Raw genomic sequence first — 24,987 nt, 5'->3', positions numbered from 1 at the left:
GATCTGTATTTGATTTGTACATACCATTCACTAACCAAAACATCAACTATTTATAGCCTCTACTAAGTGCTGTAAGCTGTATAAAGCAGTATAAAAGTATTTCTCCTCCCATGTCATTCAGTGTTTAGTTGAAAAGGTAAATAGATATAAACATTTAAATAATAATAGGAAGGTTGTATTTGATTGCCAAATGAGTGATAAAAGTCATGATTGCTATGAGATCAGAGGAGGGAAAGCTTTTTGGTCAGAAGTAGGTTGGGAAGTGGGTTAATTTCTGGACAAAGAGGGACCTCAGTGGGGCCATTAGATATAGGTAGAATTTGGATGGATTGGGGAGGGGAAGATAGTCTTAACTGAGGCATAAATCATAATCAGAGAAAGTCAGGATAGTTCTAAGTATGTTAGACAATTAAGAGACCTGTTTGGCTGGAGTAGTAAAATGGTTCACAAAATTTTCAAAGTTAGATTTGGGTAAATGTGGAATAGAATTGAAGGTAACAGCAGTGGAGAAATAGCCACTATTTGAATGGGCTACTTATTTCAGAAACTAGAAATGAAAAGCAGTTTATAAAAAGTTATTTTTTTCTGAGATACTAGAAATATATATATATTCAAAGACTATAGGAAGGAAGAAAATAAGTTTTTGAATCCAGCTATTAAGTATACACTTTGTTCTCCAGGAAAGAGGAGCTACTAGGTGGAAAGTTGAAATTAGAACATATCTTTTGCTCTTACTTCCTTATAGCACGAAGAAGACTTTGAATTACGGAAAGAACTGATTGGACAGGTGATGAACCAGCTTGGACAGCAACTTGTTAGCCAGCTGCTCCACACGTGCTGCTTTTGTCTCCCTCCCTATACCCTACCAGATGTGGCTGAAGTGCTCTGGGAGATCATGCAGGTTGACAGACCGGTAAGCTTGTTTTCATGAAGAACCCATTCTCACAGTTCTAAACTTTGGTTTCGGGAGGCTGACTATAACTTTGAAACCAGCCCTGTTATATATCCATGGAGCTTAACCTAGGCATATTACTAAGTTTATTAGATGAAGGGGCCTATGGAAGGCCAATAGTTCATTATTATGTTTTTGAAAGTATGTTTGTGTCAGTGTCATAGGGTTTATATTCCCTGAAGTGAATACTAAGCTTTGAATTCAGCTATGTGGCTGACCACTGAGAAATTTGTTCACTTGTGAGATGCCCATATGTCAGTTATACAGTGTTACAGGTTATTCTAGAAGTGTTAATTCACTTCAAGCTCCTTAGATAGCACTGTATGAGTTTCCTTGGTAAATCTAGCCAAAGCTTTTGGAGATATAGAAATATAAAATTAGCTCACAATGTACACTTGGATTTGTTTCTTCTTTGGATTAATTTGCATCTTGTTTCAGTTCTTGCACCAGCTCATTTATCACCTGAGCATGGAACGTTTTTTTAGGCTATCCAGTAATGTCCAAGTAATTTCAGTATGGGCCACATGATCATAAATCGGGGTTATGTGTACTGCATGAAAGTTTTGAGCGTAGTGGTAAAGTATATATATAGCCTGTACACTAGGATATGTAATCTTTAATATTAATATAAAAGCAGTTCAGAAAAGTGCATAGTTGGTTCTAGTTAAAGTGAGCTAGCGGTCTTCCAGAACCACAGAAAATTCCAGATATACAAGTTTATTGTAACCTTTAAGTCTGTGTACATCTCAACGTTGTCTCCTGCTTTGTATCATTGATGGCAGTTGTTAGCCTCAATTTCAGCAATTTCACAAAACAAAGTATACTTTTATTGTTAGAATCTCATGTCACTGAAGGGCGCCTGGGTGGCTCAGTTGGTTAACGGTCCAACTTCGGCTCAGGTCATGATGTTGCAGTTCATGAGTTTGAGCCCCCACATCGGGCTCTGTGCTGACAGCTCAGAGCCTGGAACCTGCTTCAGATTCTGTGTCTCCCTCCCTCTCTCTGCCCCTCCCCCACTCGCATTCTCTCTTTCAAAAGTAAACACTAAAAACATTATTTTAACTTAAAAAAATCTCTATCACTGAGCTGAAAGTTCTGCCTTCAATTTATGTGTTCATCTCCAAAGTTCAGTGATTAATGTATATTGCCTTAGCATTTGCTTTACTTGATCTTTGGCTCAATCAAACAAAAGACAGTCATATATAGGGCAGATGCTTAATAAATTTTTAACATTTTCTTTATATTTATACTTCAGAAATAGCCACTTGAACTTTAATTCCTATATATCAAACTCTGAGACTTCTATGTGACTTTGGTTCCATCAGATACCTCTGCAGTTCTTCCATGGGAACTTGCTTCAGGAATAAAATAGTGTCTACAGTTCCTGTTGCTGGTTGTTCAGTATGTTTTGTTTCAATCTTATACAGCAATATTTTTGTATTTTTCTAAAGAAAGTACTCAGTGGGCCCCTCGAGACCAACAAGTTTAATTCCAGAAGTCATTGACATGAGAAAAAAAAATTGCATGCTCTTTTCACTTTTTTACAAATATACTTGGTTCCCAACTAACAAAACTTGTTTTGTAAATTTAACTTTATAAAAACATTCTTGATTTCTAAACATGTGGTTAAGTGCTAACAGAAGAAGAAAATTAGAACAGCAAGGTTAAGCAGGAACAAAAACCAGATAGCCATAGGCTCTTAAGAGTTTACTGTATAGATACCCACAGAATGTGTGTCAAGAAATTTAGAGTGATTGTTTTATATAAATATCAACCTGAAACGGAGTTTTTGTAAAGGAACTCTTACATAAATTTGGGTTGTCTGTACCCAAATTAAATTCTGATTAAAATTCTAATGATGTAAACCCAAAGAAAATTTACATTCTTTTTCTTTTTAAGTTTATTTATTTTTGAGAGAGAGAGAGAGAGAAAATGAGTGGTGGGGAGGGGAAAGAGTTTCAAGCAGGCCGCACGCTCAGCAGAGCCCAGCATGGAGTTCCCTCTCACAGCTGCAAGATTACCACCTGAACCAATATCATGTCAGACGCTCAACTGACTGAGCCACCTAAGCACCCGAAAATTTGCATTCTTGAACACTTTCATAGTCATTACCATTTCCAAAATTCACACAAATTCTTCAGTAGAAGATGGCATATCATCTTTGCTGTGTGACTTGAATAAACTATTTAAACTCTTACCTCTGTTCTTCCTTTTCTTTGTTGGATACCCATCTGGCAAATTTATTCGTTGTTTCCAACCAAATTTTTCAGATGATGCTGAAACCCATTGTGTGCTAGCTAGTTTTTGCTTTTTAGTTTAGTTTCTTACTGTTTTTTTTTAATGTTTATTTATTTTTGAGTGAGAGAGAGAGTGCAAGCCGGGGAGGGGTAGAGGGGGGCAGAGGGGAGACAGAATTTGAAGCAGGCTCCAGGCTCTGAGCTGTCAGCACAGAGCCTGACGTGGAGCTCGAACTCACGAACTTCGAGATCATGACCTGAGCCGAAATCGGACGCTTAATGGACCCAGGTGCTCTATTTCTTATTGTTCTTGTTTGGGGGTGTACTGTAGTTAACTCACAGGCTATTTTTGGATGCCAAAACTATCAATTAAGCGTTCTTCCTGTATCTCTTTTCCCTGTGTGTTTTTATCTTTAGTAGAGTGTTGTCTTTCTTGGGGGCAGCATTTGGAGAGCGATACTTCTTAAGCATTTATAATGGAATATTTACTTTTGCTCTGGTTTGTTATCATAAGTCAACATATTGGGGGAATATATAATGTAAAAGTTCAGTTATAAAAAAGGTTATCTTACTGCTGAAAACTGACCAAAGTATACATCCTATTTAAGAAAGGCATGAAAAATTAGAGCGGACTCAAAGAAAAACAGTTCATTGAAAATAAGAACCCAGAGGAAGTCTCTAGAATTTTGATTGTTAGTTTGAAGAGGAAGGAAGTAAGGGGAATAGGGGCAGACAGGTTACTATCAGGTTATGCTCAGGTAGTAAATAATATTCTTTTAAATAGCAACCAGAGTGAGCAACAAAATTTTCTGACTCAGAGTACAGGTAGGTATCATAAAGAAGTGACTGGAAATGACTGTTCTCCTAAGAGAGATGACCTTAAAATCCTTAGGGCTCTGGATTCATATTATATTATGTATATATAATTTTGACATGTTTACTTACTGTACTTTTTGCCCTTGCTTTTTGTGGTACTGAACTTTTGCCTTTGACCTTTTCACCAGAGTTTTCTGGCAGCTGTTTAATTTTTTTGAAATTAAAAAGTTTACCATTAAACTTCTGGCAGAAGTTTAATGATAGGAATAGAACAGTAGCATCATCCAGAAAAGACTTCACTTCCAAAGTAGAAGGGCTCTTTCTGAAATGATGCCTGCTACTACTTCTTTGAATGGAAGTCTAGGTTTGCCTTCCTTTGCAAACTGTTCCAAACCCCAGAGGGTTGAAAGGCCTAAAGATAGTACTGCTTTGTTAATTCCTTTACTTGCTTCCAAGTCTGGAAGAACTAATACTGCTAAGAAAAAGCTGTGAGTCTTTGTTATTACTTGTAGGGTCCAGTTGAGTAAGTCCTGTCTCCTCTTATAACTCTTACCCTCTTCTCTGCACAGACTTTTTGTCGATGGTTAGAGAATTCCTTGAAAGGTTTGCCAAAGGAGACAACCGTGGGAGCCGTCACAGTGACACACAAACAACTTACAGATTTCCACAAACAAGTCACTAGGTGAGTGATGTGGGGTTTTGGGGTTTATTTTTTTGTCTTTTTAAGGAATATAAACAGAAGCTGAGGTGTGCAGGAAAAAATACATCTTTGTTTCTCATACCAAATTTACCTAAGAGTATATTTCTTGTGTGCCTTTGTAAACTCACAATTTACTGTCTGTTTACACTGAATTGCACAAATTGGCATTAGAAAGAAACCGGTCTGGGGGGGAAATATCATCATGCTGTATAGGTGTGCATCAGTTTTACTGTACAAATGTATTAACTGGTATCAGATCTTAATGGGTAAGTGGAAGCATTATTTCTTCCAAAAGAAAAGTGCATTGAGCAGCCCACTGCCCTTCATAAGATCTGTCTTTATCTTTCTGAAGTCCTTCTCTGTTCTCATCCATATTCAGGTGTCAGGAACGCAGATGTGAATAGGTGAAGCATTAGTTGTGAAACACAGATGATGTAAGCTGCAGTGAGTTGGAAAATTTTCGCCACGCCTAAAGATATTGAAATTCTAATATTTTGAGATAGGGAGCGTGCACATGTACGTGAGCCGGGGAGGCGCAGAGAGAGAATCCCAAGCAGGCTCCGCACTGTCAGCACAGAGCCTGACGTGGGGCTCCATCTCACGAACCATGAGCTCATGACCTGAGCTAAAATCAAGAGTGAGATTGCTTAACAAACTGAGCCACCCAGACACTCCTTTAGATATTGACTTATATTCATACAGTGGTGGAATGATTTATAGGTCTGATAATGTGTGTTACAGTAAGGTTTGGTGATAGTGAAAGCACTGGAAATATTCTAATTGCCCATCAAGAGAGAATAATTAATAGAATGTAACTAAATTGGCACTAAAAAAAGATGCAAGAATATGCATGTGATGATATAGAAAGTGTATGATACAGGGGAAAAAATAACGGTATCATATAACCCAACTTGTACTGACAATTTAAAATAATTTTAATTGTCATAAAATACCATAGAATTTACCGTTTCAACCATTCTTAAGTGTGCTGTTCGTAGTGTTACATACATTCACATTGTTGTGCAATTCCAGAATTTTTTTTCATCTTGTAAGGCTGAAACTATAACCATTAAACAGCTCCCTCTCTTCCTGTCCCCTAGTCCCCAGCAACCATTATTCTACTTTATGTTTCTATGATTTGACTACTCTAGATATTTCATACAAGTGAAATCATACGGTATTTGTCCTTTTGTGACTCACTTAGCATAATGTTCTCAAGGTTCATCCATGTTGTAGCATTTGTCAGAATTTCCTTCCTTTTTAAGGCTGAAAAACATTCCATTTTATGTATATACTACATTTTATTTATTCACTCATCTGTTGATGGACATTCGGACTGCTTCTACCTCTTGGCTATTGTAAGTAATGCTGCTATGAACATAAGTGTACAAATATCTCTTCAAGATCCTGCTTTCAGTTCTTTTGGATTGAGAAGAATTCTCAACACTGTCCTTTTCCCCACTGGATGGTCTTTGGTACCCTTATTGAAAATCATTTGAGGGGCGCCTGGTGGCTCAGTCAGTTAAGCATCTGACTTCAGCTCAGGTCATGATCTCACAGCTCAGAGGCTGGAGCCTGCTTTAGATTCTTTCTGTGTCTCCCTCTCTTTTCTGCCCCTCCCCCACTTGTGCTCCCTCGCTCTCAAAAATAAACATTAAAAAATTAAAAAAAAAAAACAACAGAAAATCATTTGAGCATATATGCAAGGGATTTATTTTGGGCCCTCTCCTCTATTCCATTGATCTCTTTGTCTTTATGTCAGTACCATACTGTTTTGATTACTATGGCTTTCTAATAATTTTGAAATTGGGAAGTGTAAGACCTCCAACTTTGTTCTTTGTCCAAGATTATCTTGGCTATTCGGGGTCTTTTGAGATTCCATGTGAATTTTAGGGTAGATTATTTTATTTTCACAAAAAAATGTCATTAGAAGTTTTGATAGGGATTGCATCAGATCTATAGATTGCTTGGAGTAGTATTGACATCTTAACAATTTAAGTCTTCCAGTCCATGAACATGAGATGTCTTTACATTTATTGGTATCTTTAATTTCTTTCAGTAACATTTTATAGTTTATTATAGTCTTCTTGATGTTTCTATAAATGAACAAACTTGTACTTTATTTTTTTTAATTTAATTTTCATGTATGGTATGTATGTATTTTCAAGTAATCTCTACACTCAGTGTAGGGCTCAAACTCACAACCCCAAGATCAAGAGTCACATGCTCCACCAACTGAGCCAGCCAGGTGCCCCTAAAGACTTTTATTTGTTGTTGTTGTTGTTGTTATTGTTTTAATGTTTGTTTATTTTCGAGTCAGGAAGGGGTCGAGGCAGGGGATGGGGGGGAAACACAGAATCTGAAGCAGACTCCAGGCTCTGAGCTGTTAGCACAAACCCAAGAACCGTGAGATCATGTCCTGAGCCAAAGTTGGATGCTTAACCGACTGAGCCACCCAGGTGCCCCTCAACTTGCACTTAAAAGCTGTTTTATTGTATATATTATACATACACATAGTAAATTTCTGGAAAGATACACAGCTAAGACCAGGATCGGAGAGGAGGGAAGACTTTTCACTTTTTATTTCATAACTTTCTCTACTTTTTTTCAGGAGCATGTGGTATACTTTTATAAATAACACCAGACCTAGTTCTTAAAGGGGGAAGAAAATAAAGGTTAGGCGATGGTACAAGGGTTACTTTTCTTTTCTGAGACTTGATTTCTTAATCTTACTTTGCAAAATGGTTTACTTTGTCATCTCCCGGAGTTTCTCCAGTAATTGTGTTAATTTGTTAAAATCCCAAACCTATGAGTGATGTTATTTTGTAGCTTACTAAGTGTCTTAACATCATGTCCCCAAAGTAACTGACTTTTAGCCACAGATCAAGTGACATGCATGACTGAAACATAGCATGTGACTACCTTCATGCCACATTTTGGCAGAAGAAGGGAATTTCCCCTCTTCTAGATAGGTGTGTGTTGACTGGGATAACTTCACAAAATTATGTTCTTTTCACTATGAGTCTTCACAGTAGAAGTAGAATTCCACCTACAAGCTGTCTCAGGAGAAAGAGTGTGGCTTCTTTCTGCTATTTTTTGCTGTATTCCATCTAGTATTGGTCAGTAGAAGAGCAGGATCAGACTGGCTCTAATTTCCATAAAGCAAATGGGAGTCTGGGGAGAGAACCCTCAAAGGACTAGGCTTACAGTCAAGGCTATTGGCTTGAATGTTGTCACTGAACTTCAGCTTATTCATCTGCAAAATAGGGTTAGTAATACCTATCTTATTCACAAGGGTTATTATGAGATACCACATGGAAATCTGAAGATTTGTCACGTAGTAGGTGATCAGCGAATGTTAACTTTCTCCATGGAAAAGAACCTGCTGGAATGTCATTATGCACTTACAAAGCTAGCCGGAGCATGTCTCCTGACAACTCTAAGGCAACCACCCACACATCCTAAAGTCTCCACCAAACCTGTATTCCCTTATCTGGGCTAATCTGTGACAAATAGAATGATAGAGAAAGTCAGAAAAGTCATGGAATTCCCTAATTTAAGGAGAACTGAGGGCACAGAAAAGGAACCCAAACAATGCATTGTTACAAACAAAAACATCTGTGATCTTTGCCCTGTGATATGGGGAAATGAAGATGCACTACCAACTTGGCCTACTTGATCTCTCATCGCTGAACAAGTTTTGCAGCTCCTCCTATAGTAGGCTGTGACAGTGGTGGGAAATGAACAGAAGATGTAATGTTAAGGTGCTAGAGAAAAGGTTTGAGATTGCTCACCTCCTCATAGTAATTCTCTTTCTCTAGTATGCACGTTGCCCTTGAACCTTCTGTTCCATGCATGACTCAGTCTCCCTTTTGAAGTTGAGGTCCTGTAACTCCTGCCTCAACATGTTGCTTTGTTTGCCATTCTAGCAGGGAAGGTAAACTGGTTCAGTTTCATTTCAGCAAGTCCAAGCCTGTTTTTCACATAGTACTGGTAATTAATTAATTCCCTAACATCTTTAGTTGGTCAGCTTCTGCTGGGACGTTTCATTCTGCAATAATCATTCTTGGTCTCCAAGCACCACTAATTATGACTAGAAGAAATCCTGCCATCATTTCCCATTTCTCTATGTTGGTGTTTATTCTCTGACTCTTATCACTTGCATGATGATCTCAAGGTCAGAAGATGTTGAATAAAGGAAGCATGGGCACTAGAGTTAGAGGCCAGTATGGGGCTGTCTTCTTGCTCAAATTGTTAGAGCACCAGAACATTGGGTGAAAAGGGTTGCATTTCTCAACAAACCGCTACTAGGATTATGGGGCTTGAGGAATGGTCACCATAAAAGTATTCAGAAGTATGGTGAAAGGATTGGAATTGTGGGACTGGAAGCCAGAAAATAGAACCTAGAAAAATAGTGGCCATTTTAAATGAATGAAATGGAAAATAATTGCCAGAAGGTTTGAGGCAGAAAACAAAATACTTGTAGCTTTTACGTTTTTCTGTTTTAAAAAAATTCATTTCTTTGGGCTTAATCACCAAGGAAGGACACATTAAACATTTGGCTGCAGCTCCGGACACCAGAGCACTTGCCCACAGGACTAGGAGTGGCGCTGAGCTGGTTCGAGATGCTGGCCTTACCCCTCCTTCACCCTGGCTCACCACAGATCTCTGTACTTGCATTTTGGTTTCGGCACTTTTTCTCCTGTGTCACAAGAGAGGCAAGGAGTGGAGTTATCGTGCTCTTCCAGATTAAACCAAGCTGTCTGTTTGAGAAGGGTCGAATTTAAAACACATAAGGCTTTAGGATAGCAAAAGAATCTTAAGTCCCCATTGCTGTCCCACAGTTTAACTGTTTCCTGTTACCGTAGTTCGTTACAATAGCATGCCTCACAGTGGCTTCTTTTGGGTTACACATCTTCCTTTGTGACAGTGGAAGCATGAGCGATATGTGCTCGCCGCCCCAACTACCTCCTTTGTAGTCAGTATTGATTTGGAAATAGACTGAGGAAGGTAATGGTTGTATTGAAACATGTTAAATTCACAAATGGCAGAATTTCAGTAAACCCAGAAGACTTCATCATTTTCATTACATTGTTAAGATGAAGAGAGACTGGAAGAGAGTTTCTAGAATATTCTGTTGAATCGAATCCTGGAGTCTAAATCAAGGTTCATAATGATATTTCAGACCTTATAATAGGTGGGGAAATCCAGATGTAGGCACTAAGGGGATAGTTCTCATTCCACCTTCTTCTCTGTGGAGTCATTATGTTAGCAATTCCTTCCCGGGTGTTTAACTGTTAAGAGAAGGAGAGAGCACTTTTCTTCTGAAGATGAACCCTAGGTGGGAGTCTGTGGTTCCTAAGTTTTTCTGAGCCAAAGAGAGGGTTGCAGAAGGATGAGCATATTAGGAAGTGCTTCCTTTTCCACTGTTTTTAGCTTAGCTTTATGTTTAGTTACCAACACTGGTTATGCAGACTGACAACAAAAGAATGAAGCGAGCGTCAACTGATTTCTTGGTGACCGTTTTGGACAAAAGAGGCCTTTTGAAAAAACAGGGTCAGATGAATATTGGGCTATTCAAACCCCATCTCACTGCTTGCCTAAGGACCAAGTCCTGCTTCCTCCTTCTCCCTTTCTACATGTCTTAAGCCTTTCCTATCTCCTCTCCCTTCTCCTCCCACAGGAGGAAACCCTGAGCAGCCTGTTCAACTAGAAAATCAATGACTGATAGAGACTTAGTTGCCGGACTGGGCTTTGTAAACAAAATCTGCCTTTGGAAGAGAACGAGGAAACCAGGGTCTTTTAGTTCAGCTTGTAGAGTTAAAATTATCAGCCTGAGGTGGATATGCTTGCTTTTTTACTTGGGAGTTCTGGCTTTCTTGTGTTTATGTCAGGGACTTCAACCAAGTGTTGAACTGATTTAATCCTCCAGACATTATGAGGTCAGTAATAGATGCGGCAACTGAAGCAGCTTGGTAACTCGCCCAAGAGTGGTGGACCCAAGATTCAAACCTTGGCAGTTTTTCTCCATGTACTCTTTGGAAACCATACAGCATATAATTATTATCATATGCAGTAGTTAGTATTTGCCTTTGAGTTACAGAAAGATCAGAAGCAGTCAAGAGACAGTAGAGAGAGCTCCAAGCAGAGCTGAGATCCTTCTCTGTGTACTTCAGTGTTGCGGTTGTTTTTCAGCGTATTGTATCTTTCTCCTGAGTCAGGGAACCATCCTGCCTTTTCTTTTCCAGTGCTGAGGAATGTAAACAAGTTTGCTGGGCCTTGCGAGACTTCACCAGGTTGTTTCGATAGCTCGCACTCCTGCACTGTGCCTGTCACCCAGGTGAGTGTCTCAGCTTTTTCCCTGGCTGTCAGGAATGCTTGGGGATGACGTAGGTTTTAATGCCCATCATGGGACTTATTACTATAGCTGGTCAGGGAAGGACTTCACAGTTTAACACTGCCGAACAGCTAGGAAATGCAGGGCCCTGATTTTCTTGGGCTAAGGCAGCCAGTATTGTCAGCTTCTTTTGCATGCCGTCTTCACCCCCACAGGAAAGTTATTATAGAAGAGCTAAAATAAATAAATAAATAAAAATCTTCCTGTAATCTTCTTACAGACATTTTAGGGTGGTAAATGTGTATATTAAACGAATAAGTATTTTTTAACCTGGCTACCTTGGTGAAAACAGTGCTGACCGAAAGTTGACTGTGACTACATGACACCATTTCCCTAAAATTGACCTTCTAGATCAATGAGCAAAGATACTTATTCTTACCACTTCTATAGTCTAGATGCTGAAATGCCAGGTTTTTATCACTTTTATCGTCTGAATGCTGAAATGACCAAGGCCAGAGGTATAGGGAAGGTGTAGGAAAGCCTCTTTGTCTAGCTCTTGAGCATCAGTTTTTCTCCATGTGCTTCCTAACACTCGTTCTGAGGTAAAGCAAGAAGCTTAACTGAGGACCGAAAGGACTGGGTAGTGGGATTTGGGTGCCAATTTCTTCACTGAGCGAAGAGAGGCAGCTCTCCTCTCAAGCCCCACCTTTGATGTCTTAGGCAGAATTTATTCTCCCAGGAGGCAATTCTCAATGAATGTGCAGCACTTCCCTGGCGGTTTCTGTTATTAAATGCACCAGTAGATTAAGGGACTCTTCAGCAGTGCCTCACCACACCAGAAATTATTTCTAAACTTTGGTTCTTTAATAAGTAGTGGTATCGTTTGGGATCTTCAAGTTTTGCAGTGTCAGGAATAGCTAACATTGATACGCTCAGGCTTCTTAGTGGACAGCTATGAATGTTGATAGCTAACGTTTATGGTGCCTTTACTGTGTGTCAGATACTGTTTCCAGTGCTTTGTAAGATAATCCTCAGGCGGTTCTGTGAGTTAGTGACCGTTTTAATTCCCGTTTTACAGGGGAATAGAGGTTCCAAATGTTAAACGATTTGTGATTGTCACAGTCAGTAATTTATAGAGCTGCGATTCAGGTGTGGACATTGTGGTGCCAGAGTCCTCACTTTTAACCATGGTACTTAATACTTTTACAGAGTACCTTTTCATACAGACTGAATCAGTGGTTTTTAAAATTTTGTGAGCAGGCAGAGTCTTCCTTCAGGCTAAACTCTTGCATGAAACCCCAGTATATAAACAGACTGAAATCGATATTTTGTGGTTGGTTTGGGGTGGGCAGCCTGGACCTGTTGGTTCGCTCTACCCCCAACATACGTTCCCTAGTTTCCACAGCACACTCAGAATCAGAAAAGGGCTGCAGACTGTATCGTTAAAGCAGAAGCTGTCTTGAAATCACAAGGAAAAAATCCAACTTCTTCTTCTTCTTTTTTTTTTTTTTTAAACTGAGTCCTTGTTGCAGAGGGTAGAATGAGGTACCTGAGCAAGTAGAGAAACGTCTGCCTTGACTTTATAAGAAGCTTACTATGTCCTGGACCACAATTATTGACCGTTTCCTCTCTTTTGTCAGGAATGTCTTTTTTAATTAGAAGACAGGAAGAAAACAAAAACCAGACTGTGTCCCACAATCAGAAACCTCCATTGTGGCAGAGGGGCCTTCACCGCCACCAGGGCGTCCCGCCAGACAGGGAGAGACTCCAGCCTTCAGAGGCCATCCTGAGGAGTTCCTGTTTGGGGGTGTGAGGGAAAATCAGCGCGGTTTAAAAAAAGATGGCTGTGGCCTGTCCGGTGTGGTGGGAGGGGAGCTGGTTTCCTGGTGAACTTGTTTCAAAAGGAAAAGTAATTTTAAAGAAATAAAAAAGGAAACAAAAAAAAAGGAAAACTAAACTGAAACCAGAACTGAAACGTTCACTTGGCAGCAGTGACATGCACACATACACACACGTACCTACACACACATGCTAACATGCATGTGCACATACAATAAAATAAAAGTACAAATTTTTATGAAGCAGAAACCATTTACTTAGAGAAAATGGGAATTCAGATGAAATTGCTGCAATTGGAAGAAAAGGGTCAGGATCCTCTCTTAAGGTTTTCTATTGTTTTTTCCTCTCTTTCTCTCCCACCCTCCCTTCTTGCCCTTTCCCCCTCCTCTTTTAACGAAAACGAGTAGAAATTTATCGCACTCTCCCAGCGTTTCTTCCCACCTCTAGAGTTGCTCAGACGAGGAGCCTGTTTGTTTTATATCATGGTCACATCAGTGATACCAGGACCTGTGAGGGCCAAAATTCATGTATATCCCAACCCTGACTCTATCCAATCTCTAAATCCACTTCCAATCCACAGTGGGTTGTCATCAGCCAAAATTAGGGTGAGTGGGATATAAATGTATATTCTAAGTTTTAGGTTTTTTTAAGAATTTTTTTTTTTTTTTAATTTTTCACCCACAGACAGGAGAGAGGGGAAAAGGAGGGTGGGTGGGAATATGAGGGAAAGTGTTTACAGGGCTAACTGTATTTTACTAAAAAATGTGGAAATTATTTGACTTTGTTGGGGGGTGAGGCGGGAGAGGGAAGCCCAAAGCTGATCTTAATGTTTTAAAGGAGTTGCAGCCCTGCACAGGTGTTAGATTTGAGGGCACTGTTCTGTCTGGTGTTACAGCCATCTCAAGAACAAATCAACAGCAACAAAACAAACAAACAAAAAAAAAGAAAAGAAATAAATTTTTAAAATTTAATCAGTGTTTGTTTTTCCTTCCTTTTACTGCCTCAGAGCTCTGAAATGATACAGCTAGACGACACGAGTGAGCAGTCTTAGCCATTACCTGGTAGACGGCTGCCTATGGAGTTTAAACAGCAGGCCCCTGCTCTTGGTGCCACGGACCCTTCATATTTCAGGGGAGTGGCTCATTCTGCATCTTTTATTCTTCTAGTTCACCCTAAAGCTCATGCTACATTTGTGGTATGTATATTCCTTCTCCTGTGGCCACCCAAGTAGATGGATTAATTCCTAACCTACTGAGTACAATATTTGGTCTTTGAAAAAAAGAAACCTGTATTGCAGTATGCTTGACATAGAATAAGCTGCACATATTGAAGTTATACAGCTGATAAGCTTTGACATAGGATACACCCATGAAACCATTAACACAAGATAGTGAACATACCTTTACTCCCAAAAGTTTCCTCATGCCTCTTACCATCCACCGCATGCTCAAGTAGGCACTGATCTGCTGTCACTGTAGATCAGTTTGCATTTTCTTTAGTTTTATATAAATAGGATCATTCAGTATGTTAAAGTAATTGGGTTTTAAGCTAATAAGCTTGACTGCAGAGCTCTATCTAATATTGAAACCAATGAAACAAACCTTCCTGCATAACATCGGTTGTACTCAGAGTTTGACTTGGACAGGATCTTAGGCTGCATACATTTAAAAATCCACACCCTTACTTCAGCTAGCTTCCTCCTGGAAAGCAAAGCCAGCCAGTTCAGTGCTCCTGGCGCCCTACTGACTCATCAACCTAGAAGGCAGACCCGCCCTCTGTCATGGCCCCAGAGATGGAGGGCAGGTGCTAGGGGAAATAGAGCCAGCTGATATCAGAAATCGGGTCTGGTAGAACAGCATGGAAGCAACTGGATCTTTTCAATATTTATTAATTGAAAAATACATAAAATTCCACTTCTATTCCATGTTCTTGCAAGGAGGTAGCTGCCAGCCTTAAGCATCTGGTATAATACCTATGTGCATATCTGTCTCAGATATGAGGGTGTGAGGCTCAAACTAGGGAACCCCCAAATCAGATCAGGCCCATGCCCTGTTGAGAGAGCATGGCCCACAGCACTTGACTGTTTTTGCCTGAGGAATTGGGGGGCAACCACAAGGGTGGGCCACTCTGGGACAGATCCCTCTCAGCTAGGCCCCTAGGGTTGGGGGAGTTCTCTGCTCACCAGGGCTGATGGCTGAGTTCCTCCAGAGTGAGCAGAGGCGAGGCACATCCAGGAAGACTGAGCCCTGAAAGCAAAAGTGGCTTCTAGCTTCCCTCAGATGCTGCGAGGAGAGCCTGGAACACAGAGCTCTCTTCCCTCTCCTTAGCACAAATCCACTTCCAGAAGACCCAGAGAGAGGACCTGCGAGCCAATCAGGTGCCAACTGGGGCCATTGCACCTCCACATGAATCCACACAGACACCTGGGAAGCCCGTGCCAGTCAGTATCCGCAGTCTCATTGTTGCATGCCGACTGGGTGCATGGGCCAGGCCCCCTGGCCAGCACCAAGACCTGCCACAGGAGGGGCCTGGGCCACAGGCTGCAACCGCTGCTGGGACTGCCAGATGTGATGGAGCTCCTTGAATTGTTCCACCATGTGGTCTTTGAGGTCTGGGTTTGAGATCTGTAGCCGGATACTATCAGCTGACCAAGAAAGCTCCCCTGAGAACATCTCCAGCAACAGCCGAGCTGCTACAGGCACCACCTGGGAGGCAGAGAGGGACAGGAGAACCTTGGCGGGACTGTCAAATCCAGTTGTGCCTGAGGCATCCATCAGGAAGAAGGGCCACCAATTTCTACTTCATACAAAGGCTAGTTACGTGTGGAGAGCCCTGGGCCTTGATTATCACTGGCCGCCAAGTTCACACTGCTCAGAGAGCCCTGAGCCTCCACCCTGGGGCAAGAGCTGAGCCCTCGGATTTCCCAATATTCAAGCCAAAGCAGAGTGGGGGCTTGAGAGATGAGATGGTGGTGTACCTGTACAGTGATGAGCTTCTTCTCTCGGGGTTTGAGGTCAGGCCACTCCTCCCCAAAGCAGAAGAAGATCTCAAATGGTGGCGGGGTGTTGGTCTGGCCCTTCTGGAACAGGATGAGCTCTGCAGCAAGATCAAGACCCTTAGAGGCTAGAACCATGCTCCTGGACGACAGGAAGCCAGGAGGAACATAATGTGGGTCCCTCACCATTGAGAAAATGCTCCAGGCTGAAGAGCTTGGTTTTGACCTCCCGCTGGATGGGGTTGGGCCGTGAGCCGTGGGCTGAGGCGCAGGGCCCGCTCCAGAACACCTTGCACTGGCACAGGCGGATGGCATACAGATCTTGGCCTTGCAGCTGGAGTATAAGCCCGCGGTCCAGGACATCCAGCAACTGGTTTGTGTAGAAGCGTTGCTTGTCGCTGGGGATGTCCTCAGGGCTGGGGAAGCGCACTTGCTCCAGGCTCACGGGGCCAAAGAGCTCTACCTGCTCTTGGGTGGCCTCCAGCTGGCTGTAGAAGAGCCGGCAGCCCTGTGGGTTGCTGATGGTGAGGGCACGGGGTGGCCGCCCCCGGTACTGGAACTTGATCTCCAAGTCAGTCACTGTGGGGCAGAGGGCAGGCCCGCCCAGTCTGTGAGCCCTGTGCCTCCTCGTTCTGCAGCCCACTGACTTGCTCTCTGCCCAGCAGCCAGGCCATCTATCTAGTCAGCTCTCCCACTTCTGTCTCCCCCCCCCACCCAAGGAGGGACTGGCCTGAGCATCTTTGCTCTTCATCCTCCACCCTTGCAAACCAACCAAACCCGCCCCCCCCCAGCACTGTATTTGGACACAGCACCCCCCCCCCCAGCTCTCCTGTGGGTCCTTACAAGGCAGCATGTGGGGGCTGATCAGCAGGTCGGGCAGGAGTTGTTCGCCTGTGGGGGGCAGGCTGGCAGCCAGGGACCCAGGCTGCAGGCTCGGCAGGACCGCAGGGAGAAGCTCCCCAAAGCCAGCAGGGTTGCCAGGGGTGGGGCCCAGGAGGCTGGGGTCTGGTGCAGGAGGGCCCAGCACCACAGGTGGCTGGAGAGTGGGTGGCCACTTGACATCCTCTTTGGGTAAGGAATAGGGTGCCATGGGGGGGCCAGGTTGCACTGCTTCTACAGAGGGTGGGGGCAAACAGAGCATTAATGCCACTTCTGGTAACCGCCCCCTAGGCCCACCTACTCTTGGCCCTGGGCCTCCCTTCAGCCCCCTCCCACGTGCCTGTGGTACCTGCGGCTTCTCCTTACTCTAGGCCCCCAACCACACCACCTCCCAGCCCCACCTGTGAGGCTCAGGCTTGGTAACATCCTCTGGAGCTGAAGAGAAGACAGGCAAAGGAGAAGGGAAGAGGCCAGAGAGAGAGAAGGGAGGCCAGGTTAATGAATTGATCTGATGCTAAAGAAATAACACATGAGCACCACAAAAGGCAATTCCCCAGTGTTCAGCTTAGCAAGGCCAGACCCCGCCTCCAGTCCCAGCTCTGCCCTCCCAGGCAGGTCAGTGAGCTCTCAGGGCCTCCGTTTCCTCATCTGCCTTCTACAGGTAGTAATACCTACTCAGCCCCAACTCCTGAGGGTGTGTCAGATGACATCTGGTCATGTTTTGTGCCAACAAAACCCTAAGGAGATTCAGGGTGGTGACTGTGTTCCTATCAGAACTCCCAAGAAGAAGCTCCAGAGAAGAGCTACAGAAAGGGCAGTAGGGCCCTGGAGGAAAGGGGCCGCTTAATCCTAAAGCAGAGCAGGACAGCAGAAAGGCCGTAACAAGGCCCACCATGTCAGTGCACGCAGACACTGCCAAGAGTGGCCCGGAGCTCACCTCTTCCTCTTCCTCCTCCTCCTCCTCTCCTGCACCAAAAGCGTAATCCTCACTGGGCTGTGACTCTGCAGAGCAGGGAGAGAAAACAAAAACAGAAACGCAGTCAGTGGAGGAGGAGGAGATGGGAGAAGGCCATCAGGGCTCCATGGGGCAGCTCCTGCTGTGGCTTCTTCCCTGCCGAGAGCTGCCCAAACAGGAAGGTGGAAGGCCACACAGCCACCAGGAATCACTAGGGACCTCTCTGACCCCATGGCACTAAGCTCCTCAGGCCACTAGACCTACACTCACTGGAGCCAAGAACAAGGGCAAGGTGAGCAAGATAGACACAAAGCCTGGTCTGTGCCAAGCCATCCCGGGCCTCACAAATGGTCTGTCGCAGGCCACTCCTGGAAGCCCGGGGTGTAATGACCTCGCAGGCCCAGGGCCCTGCCCCTTCCCGCACAGTTTCCTTAGGTGGCCCATGGGGTCAGGCGTGATACCTGCAGGAGCGTGGCCATTAGAGCAGACCTCGTAGATCTTGTAGGGCTGAGGTGGCATGTCCCGGGGTCCATCATAGATGAGGCGGAAGTCACGGCTCTTGTTAAGGGCACAGCGCAGGTTGGCCTTCCACTTGGCCGGGTCTGCCTCGTCCACCCCTTCGGTGTACTTTCCTGTCTCCTTGGCCCAGGCCTGGGCAGGAAGAAAAGATAAGGCAACCACAGAGAACCTCGACCTTCGCCAAAGCCCCAGCCCCTCCTGGCCTCTGGGAGTCACTGCTGAGCCAGTGAGACCTTCAGGGACACACAGCCTGACCTGAGTGTCCCTCTGCAAGGTAGGGGATACGACTCTAGGCCTTCCCAGCCCTTAGGACTCCAAGAAACTAAAGGAAACCTAAGTGCTTTGAAAGGCATCTTATCCACTGCTCCTGCAAGGGTAAATAAGGTAAAATCTCTAAGGAGAATGGTGGATAAGAACATAGGATCTGGAGTGGGACCGGGTTTGAATCTGGAAACTGCCACCCACCAGCTTTGTGCCAGGGGCATGTCACTTTGCCTCTTTTTGCTGTGATGTCCTCATCACAGTGCCCACCTCACAGGGTGGTAGCAGAGACTCCAAGGCCCACAAAGCTCTCAGAACTGTGCCTGCCCTTTGGACAGGCTCCATACACTTTAGCCGTTGGTATTATTTTTGAGGGTCAGTTGGCTAATACCAGGATTACAAAGGTTTCTTCCCTTTAACGTAGCAATTCGACTTCCAGGAATTTATCCTAGGGGTACAGAAGCATCCACACAAAATTCTACACATAAACAAGGTTTATTCATTGCAGCACTCTTTGTAAAAGCGGAAGACCCCAAATAAATGTCCCTCGATGGGAACTAGTTAAATTATGGCCAATCCTTAGAACAGAATAGTGGGCAGCAAGAAAAAAAAAGGAGGGGGGGCTTTTGATATCCTAACATGTCATAATCTTCAAGAAATACGAGGTACAGGAGGGTATGTATACACCTATCATTTTGTAAAAAGCAGGAGAAAACATAGGTACATATCTGCACACATGCACAAAAATCTCTCAGGAAGGATAAACAAGACACTGACAATACTAACTGCCTCCAGGGAGGGAATGGGTGGCTGAAGACAGGGGTGGGAGGGAGACTTTGCTGCAAACCATTTTACACTTTTTAAATTTTGAATTGTGTTACCTTGTCAAAAATAAGAAACGGATTTGAAAAGAACCTTCAAAGGGTAAATATCAACCTGCAAAGACTAAGGAGACCCTATCCAAATGTTTAAAAGTAAGGATTCTCTTCAACGCAGCAATGTTGAACTCTAGGAACTAATCCCAAAGAAAATCATTTAAGATGTACAACGGGTAAGAGTTTAGAGGGTATCCGTGGCAATGGGTCTTTGACACTGAAACACTAAGCACTAAGCAATGTGAAGTGTCCAAAAACTGGGTTTGGATATCTAAACTGCTAAGCCCCGCACTGGTCACGGAAAGTGACGTGGCATTTAGGGCAGAGGAAAGCTGGTTCCGATGTTGGATGGTGAAAAGTGCAGGATATTCCAGGTTGATTCCATTTTTGAATTTTATAGACACATATGCAGAAAACAACATACAAGCAAAAAATGTCCATAGTTGTTACCTCCTCGTGTTAAGATTATGGGGGCATTCTGTGGTCTTTTAGAGTAGGTGCACTCCAAACACGCACACTGCACACATACTCGTGTGATGAGAAAGTGACAAGAAAAGGGAGGAGGAGGAGGAGTTACAGGAAGGTCTCCTGGGGGCCTTTCAGTCCCCACCTTGCTCTGGGCACAAGGTTAAAAAAAGGCACACTGCAGGGGTGCCTGGGTGGCTCAGTCAGTTAAGCGTCCGACTTAGGCTCAGGTCACGATTGCACAGTTCATGGGTTTGAGCCCGGTATCGGGCTCTCTGCTGTCAGCATAGAACCCGCTTCAGATACTCTGTCTCCCTCTCTCTCTCTCTTCCTCCCTTGCTCTCTCACACACACACTCTCTCTCATAAACAAATAAACATAAAAAAAATTTTTAAAAAAAGGCACACTTTAGGGGCACCTCGTGGCTCCGTTAGAAAAAAAAAAAAAGGCACACGGTGGTTATGCCTGCCTCCCCTTAATCCAAGCCTGCGGTCGCCTGCGGCAAGGCGGCTGGGACAGCGGTCAGTTTAAGATGTATGGGGAGGTCCTCTTCTAGGGAGGGGGTGCATCAGAAGTCCAGGAGTACCCCCATCCTGGGCTTACCTTGAAGATGGTATTATCTCCGTCCTGGCTGGGGCCGTGCCGTGTGGCATGGCGCCAGGGGATGTAGAAGAATTTCCTCTCCCCATTGACCCACTGAAGCCCTGGGTACTGGCAGCTGTTCACCTGGGCCACCAGCCAGGGCTTGAGTCGCACACGGCGGGGTGGAGGGGGGGGCCTGGGGGCCGGCTGGTTCATGGCAAAGGGATCTGCAGGAGCAAGCCAGAGGGGGACATCAGAAGCTCTGCAGCTGGCCGCTCCCTGCAGCAGGAAGATGTGCAGGGGGCCAAGCCAGGGATTTGCTGGCTTCCTCTTCCTCTCTGGTCTGCCCAGATGCTCACGGCCAATTCTCTTTTCCAACTGTCAGCTTTCTGGTCACAGGGTCACTGCATCTGCTTTGTGTTTGGGAGGTGGGAGAGGGGGTGGGGTTCAGATAGAGGGGGTGCATGCGTGCCCCGCCCAGGCATGCTTTACCAGGTGGGGCATCAATTCCCCAGCTGCTGTGAGGCTGCAGCGGCCCAAAGGCACAGGGCGGCCCATTGCTGCCTCACTCCACGGCTAGGCAGCCCACAGCTGGTGAGTGACTGATACACGGGGACAAAAAGCCAGTCCCCTTGCTTCAGATGGGGCAAACCGGTGCAACAGGCGCTCCAGAGCTCCGTGTGGGGTCAAACCGAAGGCCATCTGCAGCCGATGCCACTTCCTTGCTTAGCTTTCTTCCTGCCCCACCCTGCTCCCCTCCTCTCCCCACCCCTTCTGCCCTCCCTCTCCTTATCCCGAGAACTCCCTCGCTATGCCCCCTTCTAGGAAACTTGGCCAAGGACCAGGTCCCAGCATGTGAGTGGAGGAAGGGTTTTCACACCCACTCTTCAGAGCTTCCTTTCTTCCTCAGTTTCCCTCCAAGGATGAAGCTTCCCCACACCTGGACATCTTGAGAGAAATCCCATCAGCCCACTCAGTCTACCTCCTGCCTCACCAGGGCAGCAGCCTTAAGTGGGACTTGAGAAATACCAGCCAACTGATATACCTCAGATGTTGGAAGCTTCTGTCCTCCAGCTACTTCTCCCCCGACCAGCCCTGCTCTCGCCTCTGAGGGGGGTTAAGACCAGACACAAGAGGAAGGCCGCTGGGGCTGTGACACAGGCGAGGGTCCAAGGGGGGGCAGGCCTGTCGGGGAAGGAATGGCTGAAGGAACTAGGGCGTCTGGATTAGTGGGTAGGGACAAGAGCTATCCTTTGTGGCACCACCATGTGACAAAAGGACTAGGGTTTGAGTCAATACCTGGACAGCCTCCACTGAGGCAGACTCGACCCAGGTTGAAAAAAATTTTAACAGCTAAAGCTATGCAATCAATAGGCTCGGCCTGGGAGCCACTGGTTTCTGGGGGGTACCTACGCCCAGGTGGGCTTCCAGGTGGCCTGCCTTAGGTGGCAGATTGACCAAGATGATCTCTCAGGCCTGGACCCTATCATTCCAGGCCTGCTGGGAGCCCTGGCCTCGGTTTCCCTGCCCAGTACCTTTTTGGCTGTGGTTGCTAAGCGCCACCTCCACGCTGCTAAGAAGTCTCCATCTGCGGGCCTCTCCTCAGGGCAGTGCCCAGCTCTGGGCTAGGACAGGGAGTTTAGGAGAGCCCCCAGCCCTGCCCCCAGGTCTTAAAAGATTGAGGGTTCAGTTCCCCTTTCTACACCAGCCTCCACCCAGCCCCAGGGGAAATGAAAGTGGCCAGAACAGACAACTCGGAAATCTGACTCACTGTGAACTGGGGGAAAGCTAAATGGAAAAATTCACATTTGGGTCCCCAAGACCAAATTCTCAATCCCTCACCCCGTAGCCCATTCCCCAGTCCCCTGCTGACGGTCACTGTACATTTGGTGTGGTTCACAGCTGTGGGGATGGCCTCACCCACCACATTTGTATTTGTAGCTCCCACCCGCATCCTCAGACGAGAGGCCGTGGTCCTAGAATGACCGGTGATAGTCACCAAGAGCTGCCATTCTGGCTATGTGAAGAGGACAGAGGAAAGCTCTGGTGACCCAGAGGGGAAGGCAAGCTTCCCTGACGACCAGCCCCCGACACGGTCAGGCCCGCAGCTGCGCCAGGGGTGATGGAGCTGGGAGACCAGACAGGCCTACTCCTCTCTCTGCCCAGGGCAAGGAGGAAGTTAGGGTGACTCCTTCCCCGGCCGCCTAGCCTGGCCCAGCAGTGCTCTTCAGTAGAAAGATGTTGAAATTATTCACGTCAGTAATGTACAATCCCTTCGGGTATTCTAAGGAGGGGAGTATGGAGAAAGGGCTCTCATAACAAGCAGCCAGGGCCAAGGGAGGGTATCCGGCAAGCAGGCCAAAGAAAGATCTTCTGCCTCAGGTGCACCAGGCCCAGGCTCAGTGTGTTTCCCAGCGAGGCTTCCTCCTGCCTAGAGGTGGGCTTAGATCTGCTTCAGACTATCCTAATGCCAACAGTTCTGAATTTCAATGCGTTTGGGCCCCGTCCCACTTTCTCTCCAGGCAGAAATAGTGGCCCAGTCTTCCCGGGCACCTCAGGAGCTATAGCACAGCTCTCAGAAAGTCCATCCACACTGTGCTCTGCCGGTGGGAGGACTTGATTTTTCAGTAGAGGGCCAGGGGGTCTGCCCTGACTCATTGACAGCTGAACACGTGTGCCTTCTGGAGACTTGGGGTGACATTTCTGCGGCCCCCACACCTAGGATTTGAGCCCCGGAGAGTGGGGAAAGCCAGAAGAACTTGCATCAGTTTCCATGGAAATAAGGAAAAGGTGTGGGCTGCTGAGGACCTGAGAAAGCCCTTACGGGTGAATTCTGTAACAGTGAAGCATCGAGAAGGGCAGCCCAGGAACCTCTGCTGGGGTAGGAAAGCCCCACAATTCACGCCAAGGCCCTGGAATCCCCGGAGCCAACCACCTGAGGAGCCCGGAACCCTGCGGAGACCAGGGACCCCCTAGGGGAGGAGCTCTGCAGCCCGGTAGTGGGAGGAGCAGCAAGCCCCTTGCTACCTGTCTGATTCACACAGCCTCCCGGTAAATCCCACACTAAGTTCAGGGATAAGGCAAAGGGTTCCCTGCGCCTGGCGTGACCCTAAATCCCACCGCCTCCAGGTGAGTTGACCACATCCCGAGACAAGCTGAGGCCCAGATGCCTCTCTAGGCTTCCTTCAGGGGAAGGCCAGGGTGCAGGGGGAAACCCCAAAGTAAGGCCTTTAGGCAAAAAAGGGTGGTTTCCCAGTGCCTCCCTGCACTTGACGGAGCCTTAGCGCCCCCACCGGCTAGTTCCAGGGAGGGCGGGACGATGCTTGTGGCCTTACTGCCCCTCTATTCTCCTCCATCGGCCCCGCCTGCGTCCTGGCAGGTCCTGGTCACTTATCCCCGTTTGGGGCGCGCGGGGAGCCCAGGCCAATCCCGCGGATCCACCCCGGGGGCGCGGGCTCAGCTTCTGCCTCTTGGAACGCTCCGCGGGCTGATGGCGCCCCCTGTCTCTTCCCCCACCCTTCCGTGCCCGCCGCCCATCCCCTGCCCCTGCTCAGAGACTGCCCAGAGAGTACTGCGCGCGGTGGCGGGCACCTTCTACCCGCGTCGGCCACAGTCATCTCACTTTCCCTCTACTTTTAGACTCGTTTTGTTTTTAAGTTCGAGGGAAGTCTGTAAGGAAACTAGTCCAAGAAGTGCGCCCCGTGATTCTTCTCTGCTAGGAGGGTCAGTGCCTCTTGTTCTCGGCCACTAGTCAAAAGACGGCGCCTCCGCCTGACACCATCTTCCCACACACTCTGCCCGAATTCCTGTCATTGGCAGGTGCCCGGGGAAGAGATGCGAAGCGCGCAAAAGGGGGGAATAGGGGCTCACCCCTCTACGACCCAAGCCAGACCGCTTTCGGGCGCCCGGGCGCTCCCCATCCTTGCGGCGGCGAGACGGAGGGAGAGCAGAGTAGACCTGGGGCTCCTGGCAGCGGTGACCCCTCCGCCGGGTCCCCGGGCTCCCCGGGTGCCTGAGGGACGAAGGCTGCGGGTGTGAGGCACCCCAGGCTGATCCAGACTTAGGAAGCACCTTGGAGGCCGCCAGACCGGAGGGGCACGCCCTGCCGTGGGCGCCCCCTCTCCCCCCCGCCACCGCGGGAGCTAGAGCGCCCGGAGGAGCCGGACGCGGACCCCTCCCGCGCGCCCGCCGTACCTCCGTTCCCCGCCCGCCGCCGGCCGGTGCCCGCAGGGCGCGGAGAGGAGCGCGGGCGGCCGAGACCTACCTGTCTCCGATGCACCCGCGTGGCTGCGCCCGGGAGCACGGGCCGGGCGGCGGGGCCGAGCTGCGCTCTCCCGGAGCTGCGCCTCCCGCTCGCCTGGCACTTCCGCATCACCCGCCCCCGCCCCTGGATCGCGGCCGCCGAGCCTCTGCGCGCCGGCGGCGCCCCGCCCTGCCCCTCGGGACCACCCTGGGCGCCCCCGGCTCTGACCCGGCGACTGAGGGCTGCAGAGCGGGCCAGGCCGGGCCCCCCCAGTGCTGCCCAAGGCCTCTGGGGGAAACGGCAGGCCGAGCGGTGGCCTGGACCGACTACTG

The 24,987-nt window shown here is 46.8% G+C and overlaps 2 protein-coding genes across 6 annotated transcripts in view; one reads left to right on the top strand and one right to left on the bottom strand.

Annotated features, from left to right (window-relative positions):
* TNPO3 (transportin 3) overlaps window positions 1-13,852 on the top strand; it is a 78,620-nt gene extending 64,768 nt beyond the window's left edge. For all 4 annotated transcript variants that reach the window (XM_023250549.2, XM_023250550.2, XM_045052736.1 and 1 more), the window contains 4 exons: window positions 746-913; window positions 4,575-4,687; window positions 10,954-11,045; window positions 12,683-13,852. In XM_023250549.2, coding sequence (XP_023106317.1) covers window positions 746-913; window positions 4,575-4,687; window positions 10,954-11,014 — 342 coding nt within the window. In that variant the 3' untranslated portion in view covers window positions 11,015-11,045; window positions 12,683-13,852. The remainder of the gene's footprint in view (window positions 1-745; window positions 914-4,574; window positions 4,688-10,953; window positions 11,046-12,682) is intronic.
* An 897-nt stretch (window positions 13,853-14,749) lies between these two features.
* Window positions 14,750-24,987, bottom strand: IRF5 (interferon regulatory factor 5). Of its 2 annotated transcripts, none has more exons than XM_023250551.2 (9): window positions 24,677-24,987; window positions 20,434-20,639; window positions 18,172-18,361; window positions 17,693-17,757; window positions 17,157-17,190; window positions 16,720-16,989; window positions 16,063-16,455; window positions 15,859-15,977; window positions 14,750-15,586 (listed from the first exon to the last, which is right to left on the bottom strand). In XM_023250551.2, the coding sequence occupies exons 2-9, from the start codon at window positions 20,626-20,628 to the stop codon at window positions 15,338-15,340; spliced, it is 1,515 nt and encodes a 504-aa protein (XP_023106319.1). In that variant the 5' UTR covers window positions 20,629-20,639; window positions 24,677-24,987; the 3' UTR covers window positions 14,750-15,337. The 2 variants fall into 2 exon arrangements, with proteins under 2 accessions (XP_023106319.1, XP_006929427.1); XM_006929365.5 differs by lacking the exon at window positions 24,677-24,987 and adding an exon at window positions 21,948-24,635.

The sequence above is a fragment of the Felis catus genome, chromosome A2 (assembly GCF_018350175.1).
Source record: "Felis catus isolate Fca126 chromosome A2, F.catus_Fca126_mat1.0, whole genome shotgun sequence".
Lineage (NCBI taxonomy): Eukaryota > Metazoa > Chordata > Mammalia > Carnivora > Felidae > Felis > Felis catus.
The sequence above is the reverse complement of the archived record's forward strand: the minus strand, read 5'-3'. Positions and strand labels throughout refer to the sequence as shown.